At 24.2% G+C, this 9,391-nt stretch overlaps 1 protein-coding gene across 1 annotated transcript; it reads right to left on the reverse strand.

Annotated features, from left to right (window-relative positions):
• Window positions 1-3,045: 3,045 nt before the first annotated feature.
• LOC134837793 (probable WRKY transcription factor protein 1) lies at window positions 3,046-8,370 on the reverse strand. Its single transcript, XM_063853180.1, has 2 exons — window positions 8,303-8,370; window positions 3,046-3,903 (listed from the first exon to the last, which is right to left on the reverse strand). Exons 1-2 carry the CDS (start codon window positions 8,330-8,332, stop codon window positions 3,046-3,048), a joined length of 888 nt encoding a protein of 295 aa, XP_063709250.1. The 5' UTR covers window positions 8,333-8,370.
• Window positions 8,371-9,391: the final 1,021 nt, after the last annotated feature.

A 9,391-nucleotide genomic window follows, 5' to 3' on the forward strand; every position in this document is an offset into this window, starting at 1 on the left:
AACAGTTCACTAGAAATTCCGTGAAATGAACGAAAAATTCAATAAAAATCGAAGAACAAACACGAAAGAAGTCGAAAAATGCTTTTAACTCGAATTTCGTTCATTTTCGTCTCTCAGCTGTGAAGTCGGCGGCAACAGTACGCATGACGCAATTTCGATGAAATGAATTTTTACGAAAAAGTCGATGAAAAAATTGAGGCATGAGACGCACGTGATAAGCTGGAAATACAAAAATTGAGAATGATGTAAATTTTTTCGCGAGAATTTCTAAAATTAGACGACCTGCGAATCACCTCTTATCACTTTTTTTCATCATTAAGAGAGAGAGTATTTTTTGCCGGTTTCTCGCGAAATTTCGTAAGTAAATAGTGGGTTTCATTCATGCAAATTATCACGTAGACCACCGATCGTCAGTTGGTTACTTTTATTAGCGAACACTCGAAATTATTACTCTGATTAAAATTATCTATTGTGTGAATAAGTGCGCGAATTGTTGTGAAGTTATTCACACTTGCTGATTTTTTTGCAAATTATTATTATTTTTTTTTTTTTTGATTAAAATGACGTAACAGAATTTTAAGAATTTTCATGAAATAATTATATTAAGCATTTTAAAAAAATTTATAAAAAATTAAAATAAAATAAAATAAAAAAAAATAAATAAATATTTAAAAAAAAATTAAATAAAAATTTAAATAAAAATTTATTAAAAAATTTTAAAAATTTAATTTTCTTAAAAATTTTTATATTTTTATAGTCAAACAAAAAAAAAAAAAAAAAAAAAAAAACAATTTATCTTAATTTTTAATTATTTTTATATTAATTTTAACATTTTTTTAATGAAAAAAATTAAGGACGATAAATAAAATAAAAAATTTTAAATATTGATTTTCTTATATTTTTTTATTTAATATTTTTATTTATTTAATTTCGTTTAAAATTTTTAAAATATTATTTTTTCACATCTAAAATAAAATTTTTTATAATAAATAAATTTTTATTATCATTACAGACGTCTAAAAGGGTAAAAATCTATTTTTTCGAAAAATTTTCAAAACACGTTAAGAAGAATTCACACTTTCAGAGATAACAAAAAACAGTAGCAAGTTCAATGTACACAAGAAAAATTTTGACGCAAAATTCTGGGGGGTCGTTTCATCATGCAAATATTAAATCACGAATAATAAAAAGTCACAAATATTTTTTTTGACAAATAAATTTTTAAAAATTTATTTTTTAATTAATTAAAAAAAAAATTTATAATTAAAATTAAATTTAAAAAAATTTAATAATTTTAAATTTTTATTTTATTAAAAAATTTAATTAAAATTTTTAAATTAAAAATATTAATTAAAAATATTAAAAAAATAAAATTAAAAATTAAAATTAAATAAAATTAAATTTAATTTAATTAAATAAAAAAAAATCGACACACTTGAACACCTCTGACGCAAAAACGAAGAGTACACTTACCTCTATTATTCATAAATTTAATATTTTTTCAAGATCACGTGTGATGTGTATATTTTTATCTAGTCTCCGACAAAAAAAGAAAGAGTTTTCTAATACATTTTGTCTCGTACAAGTTGTTTTCGCCTTCACCTTTTCTTGACAAGTAGTAATAAACAATTTTTGTATTTTTACTAAAATTTTTGTTGAGTTTTCTTTTTATTTATTTTTATCATTATTCATTACCTTTCTTTCTTTTTTTACTCTTAACATATATCTATACATTTTTTTTGTGATTTATTTTTTTTTACATAAAAACTACGAAGCTGCCTAAGTTTATACTGGATGTAAGACGTGAAAACTTGCAAGCAAAAAAGTTGATTAGAGTTCTGAGTACGTATCAAATGATGCTTAAATATTCTGATGCAAAAAATGACTAGCTGGTAATCTTTTTATTTATTATTATTTAATATTTTTTTTAAATATATTTTGTGATTTAATTATTATTTTTTGTTTTTTTGTAAAAATTTACACGGAATAATTTTTTTTTAATTTTAGGAAATTGTGATGTGTCATAAATGGCAGTTTTTGTTACAATTTTCGATTTTTTTTAAATATTAATTTTTTTAATATCTTACAATTTTTGTAATAATTTTAAATAATTTATTTTTTTAGTTAATAACTTACTTGAAATTTTTTAAAAATATTTTTGAACACTGAAAAATACAAAAATTTCGTATATAATAAATTTAATCTCTACACCGAAAATTATTTATTAAGTTGTTTATTTTTTGAAAAATTTTAAATAATATATCTTACACATTTGACATTCATTGTTTCAACTTTTATATATATTTTTTTGTTAATTTTAATTATTATTTATTTTATATATTACAAGATATATAAAAAATTACTTCATACAGGAACTATGATTTTTTGCATATTTTTTTATGGAATCTCTATGTGACTGTTTGATGTTGACTTTGAGTTTTATGGCACTGATTTGTTGCTTTTTTTTATTTTATTGACTTTTTATATAATTTTGAAACAATTTCGATTAATTTTATTTTTTTATAATTAAAAAAATAAATTAATCATTTTTTTATATATTTTAATTAATTATTTAATTACATTCTACGTATACACGGCGATAATAATTTTTGGTTAGTTTTGTATAATTTTTGAGAATTTTTTTTATAATTATTTTTGTAACTTTTTTTTTTATATGAAAATCTTTCATCATGTGATGTTGTAATATTTAAAAATTACTAAATCTATTTAATAAAAAATAATATCGTCATGGAAAGATCTTACAAGTTAAATAAAACTGTTTCGAGAATACACATAAATTTATGTTCAAGTGAAAAATTCTACAAAAAAAAATTTTATATACATGAAAAATTATTTACAATCGTCAGAAATGTCAATAAATTACACACACAAAATTTAAATCGAGAGAAAAAATTAACCTGAGATTTTTTTTTACAACTTTTTCAGTTATTTACAAAAATACGTGATGATCACCAAAGCGATCGTCGCGAGGAAGAATTTTGAATTAATGCCGAATCTTGTTGAGCGCGAGGCTCGTTTCTCGATTCAATAGTCCAGAATGGGTTCCTCTTCTTCGAAAAAGTGCAAAGAGGCGCCTTGCATGTCGATGAAGAGGTCCTCAAAGTCCTCATCGTCGTCGTCATCATCCAGAGATTCGACGGAAGGTTTGGGAGTTGTTGTTGTTGTTGTAGTTGTCGTCGTCGTCGTTGTTCGTTTCTTGCCTCCGTTTTTGTTCGGGCTCGGCTGCAATTTGTGGATCGCAGCAATTTCGACGACAGTTTGTTGATTTTGTTGCTTTTTGCCGCCTCCTTTTTGCATTTTCTTCGTTAATGGTCGTTTCTTATTATTATTATTGTTATTCCCTAAATTATTATTAACACAGTCTTCTTCGTTGTTTTTGTTGCATTTCTTCTTTTTGGCGGGCCCTGCACCCGATCCCGTCGCCTGCAAACTGCTGACAACCGTTTTGACGCAATTGTCGCCTTCGGGCTCGTCATCGCGGCACTTTCGTCGTTTCTTCTTCTTCGTCACCTGCTTCTTGATTTTGTTCTGCAGATGGCAGCGCGGCTTTGGTTTGAGCGTTTTCTCCGTCAGAGGGCGCAGCTGTTGGCCCGAGTCGCATAGCTGACGCAAACCGTGACGAATGTAGTTTGCGCCGAAATTTTTCGCGATCAGGGCATCGACGCGCTTGTGATCCACGGTTTGCGTGAGAGATTTTGTGTAAGTTGCAAGTTTGCCCAGAGGGCGCGACGCTGGAATTTGTATCTTGCGTGGCTCGCCGTGACGATTTAAAGCCAGGTACAGGGTGCGACGCGCATTCGAGTGATGCGTCGAGGAGTACGTGTTGAAGTGATGCTGCTCCATGGATTCGTTGAAGACGCAATCGATGTCGTTGAAGGTTGTCTGGAATGGAAAAATAAAAATTTTGGGTTAACTTTGAAATTATTAGAAACAAATTTTTAATAGAAATTTCGATAAAAATTTAAATTTAATAAAAAACCGAAATTTTAAATATTATTTTAGAATAAAATTTTTTTTAAATTTTCATAAATGTTTGAATTAACAAAAAGGCGATTTTCAAATTTTTATACTTCAAATATAATAAATATAATAATGATTAAAAATAATTATTAACGTATATTTTTTTTTCTAAAAAAAATTAAATCAAAAAAAATTATAAAAAGATTCTTTAAAAAAATTTAAAAAAAAAATATTTTATTAAAAAAAATATAAAATAAAAGGTATTTAATATTTTATTCAGAAAGAAAAATAAATAAATTAATTTAAATATAAATCAGTTTAATTAATTTAAATTTTATTTTATTTTAATTAATTTAAATTAATTAAAATAAATTTAAATTAAATTATAAAAAAATATTTTTTTAAGAAAATTTAAAAAATTCTTGAGTAATTTTCAAACAATTAAACAAAAAATTTTTTTTTCAAAAAATCAAAAAAATTATTAAAAAAAAAATATGAGAATTTTTTGTTATAAATCCTGCTTTAATTCCGATTTCAAGAAAATTATCTCAACTTTGTTAATTCACGCAACGGAACAGCTTAAAGCAAAATTCTATCTTGATTTTCGCTTAAATCCGTTAATTTAATCCACAATGCGAAATTACTGTCCCTTAAAAAAGATAAAAATTCTTCCCTCAAGTCATTTACTTAGGTTTTAGCTTTGGATGAGAAATCAAAACAATATCGAATAAATAATAATAAAAATGCCAAATCCCTTTGATGTCTCATTGTCAACACGTCAAAACATCAAACGCGGGAATTAATCACAACAATGAAGCAATTTACTCGATTCCGGCTTACTTTACGCGTCACTTTGCGATTCAACCAAGTCTTAAAAGTGAAAAAGTGAACGAACTGCTTTAATCACTCATTCAAAAAAAAAAAAAAATCAAATCCAAAACATGGGTCACCTAATAAATTCACATGTTTAGATTTTTTTGTTGTTGTTGAACAGACGAGAAATATTTACGAAGTGTTTCTTGTCACAACATTAAAATCAGGCAACGTCAGAAAAAAATCAAAATTTTTTTCGTTTTGTAATAAAAAAAAAATATCTTGACCTTTTGATACGTACTTAACACTCAATAAATGTCGCGTTGTATCAACTTCTTTTGTTCTGTTCAACGTTTTATTGCTTTTTGACGATTAATTTGTCCCTTTTTTACGATCGCACCAACAAAACTCCGAAAAGGTAAAGATCAATCGAATATAAAATTAGAAATGGGATCGAAATTTCTCTTTTTTTTTATCCGCCTTTAGGTAGATAACAAGCGCCATTGAGAACATTTCATGGTCAAAGCCACGTTAAGGCCATAAAACAAATCACTCTTAAAGAGATAATAATTTCATCATCGTCGTCATAAAAATAGAAAAAAATAAAGTTTTGTTCTAAGCTCGCTCATGAGCACGAAAAATTATGTTTTTATCGGAATTATGAGTGTCGCCATGTGACATGTGAGTTTCGTAGCGTCAAAATTTTTGTTAAAATAATTAATCACACAAGAAACATGAATAGTTAATGATGATCAAAAGTCATCATTTTTTTATTATCGGTTTAATAAAAAATTATGTTCTGACTTTATCGAGCATTAAAATTGTTTTAAAAGTTGTTAATGAATGTTTTTTTGGGTGCTTAAAATATTTAATAATTTGGCATTTTTATTATTATTTATTCGATATTGTTTTGATTTCTAAAGCTAAAACCTTTTTTAAATAAATATTTTTTTTAGGCTGATGCAATATTGAACAAAAATGTTTTAATTTTTTATCATTTTTTATAAAAATTAATTTTTATATAATTTATTAATTTAATTAAATTTTATTTTATTTTAATTAAATTAAATTAATAAAAATTTAAAAAAATTAAAATTAATTTAATTTATTATTATTTAATTTATTTATTTAATTAAATTAATTATGTTATTTTTCTCTTAATAGAAAAATAAAAAAATATAATAACAAAATATTTTTATTAATATTTATAAAATTATTTAAAAAATAAATATAATATTTATTAAAATAACTAAATAAAACCTCCTGTAAATTCATTTAAAAAAAATAATTTTTAAATGGACTTTTAAAAACTACTAAAAAATTATTTTAAAAAAAATATGTTTTGTAAAAAATTGATCTATAAAAAAATGAAAAATTAAATTTAAAAAAAATATTTAAAAAATAATTAGGTAATAATTTAATTTGATTTTTTTAATTTGAAAATACCCTTAACTTTTAAGTTTTAAAAATTTTCTATTTTTTTTTTTACAGAATCTGACCAACTTCAAATTTCCTCCTGTGTCTTATCTTTAATCAACTACGGAGCGCAACAACGTTGTAGTAACAACATCAAGTCGTCTTGTGGCAACAACATTTTTCTACATTTATTTATACACACACTTTTTATTTATTTCCCATTTATTCATAAATTCAATAATCTAATATCGTAACTTCTATGCCCTCACAATTCGTTCCTCTATATTTCTACGTAACGAGAAAAAAAAAGTTTAAATTTACGATTAGACAAACGTTCGACTGGAAAGACATAAAAAGAGAGATCTTTGTGAGATTAGATGCAACCTTAAATCAAAAAAAGTGACCTAAAACGCATTTTTTTCTGTCTTCCTCGAGCAAGAAGTTCAAAAACCGAAACTGGCCTTTGTCACGGTCCCCGAAGAAACGACAATTTGTCCTCCAACACGATCATGCAGACAATAAATTTTGCTCGCAGTCGACAAATATTCTAATTTTATCTGACGCTGGCTCGCATCGTGAATGGATTGCAATTTTAACTATTTATAACGCGTCGTGTCGTTACAAGTTGCGTTTAAAATTAACATTTGTACGGAGCTCGTCTCTCGTAAATTGCATGGGTCGCACAGAAATTGCATCAATCATCCGTTCGTACGAGTTACGATGGGCAATTAGAAAATTAAAGTGATTTAAATTATGAGACACTCGCATTATGTAACGAATTTTGTTGATAATTTTTTTTTGCGAGTGCGAGTCAGCTGATGAAAGTGATGGCAAGCGACGAGAACAAAGATTTTTTTTTGCGTTTTTAAGTCATTAACACTTCTTGCGAGAAATTTTAGACAAGAGTTGAAACCAGTTGTCAATAAATCATAATTGAGACGTGAAGACACCTCGACTGAGAGACATTTCTCATAAAAAAAAAATAAATTAAATGTCACATAAATTCTGTAAATTTGCCGGGAAATGTTAGAAATTATTTTTGCGAAACAGCGTGATTTTTTTCTTGTAATAAATTACTGATAAATTGATGGTTGAGTGAGAAAATTTATGAGAGATGTTTGCTAATTGGTGGTTAATTTGATGAAAATTCTACAGAAATAAATTCTAAAAATTATTTTTAATATAAATTTTTTTAACAAAAATTATATTTTAAAATGTCTTGAGATTTTTTCGATTTGTTTTAAATTTAGTTTAATTTTTAAGGAATATTAAGAAGTTTATTCCAGAAATCACATAAAATACAAATATTTTTTTTCAGTTTTAATTTTTAAAATTTTTCATAATTTAATACTAAAATTGTTTTTAAATGCATTTTTATCTAATTTGTTATATTTAAAGAAAAATAATTTTTTTTATTTAAAATACTAATCTTTAATTTTTTTGAATAAATTGCTTTTGAAAAAATTTTTACAATTTCAAAAAAAAAAAATTGATTATTTTATTGTTTTTTAAATTATTTTTTTTTTCATAAAAAATGTTGTTTTTGTTTAAAAAATAATAATTTTTATATAAATTTTATTAAAAATCTTATAAAAATTTAAATAAAATTAATTTAAAAATTATGAATTTTTTTAACAACAATTTTTATAAAAAAAAAATAATTTAAAAAATATTGAAAATTTTACAAAATAAGAAGGGTTTCTGAAGAAAAATAAACTTTTTAATTTTTGATTCAAAAATCTAAATTTTTTTAAATAAAAATCTAACATCTTCATTAAAATTCCTCTTTCATTCATTCCTTTAATTTTCTCCTTTTATCTACTGATCAACACTTCAACTCTTCAAAAAAAATTATTAAATAAAAAAAATCTCATGAAAGGAGAGAATCCCAAACACGGTTGGTGTGAAACCAATATTTTGACTTTTTTTTTATTTCAAGGATCGACGAACACTACAGGTGTTTGTTTATTTGTAAATAAATCCCAGAAACACGAGAGAGAGAAAAGAAAAGAAATATTTGACGTCCCGTGGCGTGACGCATTGTCCCACTCATGTAATTGAATCATAACGAAAAGAAAGGCATTTCACTTACCGATCCATAGACTGAGCCACACGGATCCATACAAAGAAAAAGACACGTCGCCACACTTTGTATCTTTATTTGACCAATATCCACGGAGGTACGATGTAGAATTGCTGGAAAAGACAAAAAAAAATTATCAAATTTATTAAATTAAAAGGTTATCTTAATAATTTGTTCGAAATTTCGTCTCAGGTCAACTTTTTTTTTTCGTTGGGTGTCATATTTGTGATTGTTTTAAAGAAGAAATTTTTCGAGATAAGGCAAAGAAAGGTTCGAATTATGTCACGAAGATGTCACAAGGGTGGTCTTTTCAATCATATTTCAATCCTTGCGTCATTTATTTTTTTTATATGGGAACATTTTATTGATTGGATTGTCTCTGGAACACTTTCTTGTCTTTAATTGGATTTTTTGATTAGCGATAACAACACAAAGTAAGAGAATTAGAAATAAAATGTAAGTGACGGGATTTGATCACAAAGTTGAATGAAGGAAGAGAAAAATGATCGATTTGAGTGGATTCCTTGTTTTTGAAGATTAATGACGTTTTGTGTTTGGTTTGCTTATCGATCGAAGACGATATCCTGTTCGCTTCCTCAATACGCCCAATTTTTTATTTTAAAAATTATTTTTAGACAAAGTTCAAAATATTTAAATAAATATTCGTCGGAATTTCAGGTTTTTAATATTATTTTAAAATTTTAAAAAATTTTAATTTACATATTTTATTAAAAATTAATTTTTAAAAAATAAATAAAATTACTCATTTATTAATTAAATTAAAAAAAATAATTAATTAAAAATTAATTTAAATGTTAATTAATTTTTTTTTTCATAAAATTAATTTTAAAAATTTAATAACTTTAAAAAATATTTATTTAATTAAAAGATTCAAAAAAATAATTTTTTTTTATAATTTTAATTTAAAATTTTTTAAAAATTTATTTTTTTAATTTTTAAATAATTTTACTTTTATTTATTCTTAAGAGTTAAAAATTTTATTTAAAATTATTTTTACATTATAAAATTTTTTTAATATTATTTTTTTAAAGACTTTCATTTAAAAAAAAATCATATGATTTTTAAATTATAATTTTT

This window comes from Culicoides brevitarsis, chromosome 1 (assembly GCF_036172545.1).
Source record: "Culicoides brevitarsis isolate CSIRO-B50_1 chromosome 1, AGI_CSIRO_Cbre_v1, whole genome shotgun sequence".
In the NCBI taxonomy this organism is placed as follows: Eukaryota; Metazoa; Arthropoda; class Insecta; order Diptera; family Ceratopogonidae; genus Culicoides; species Culicoides brevitarsis.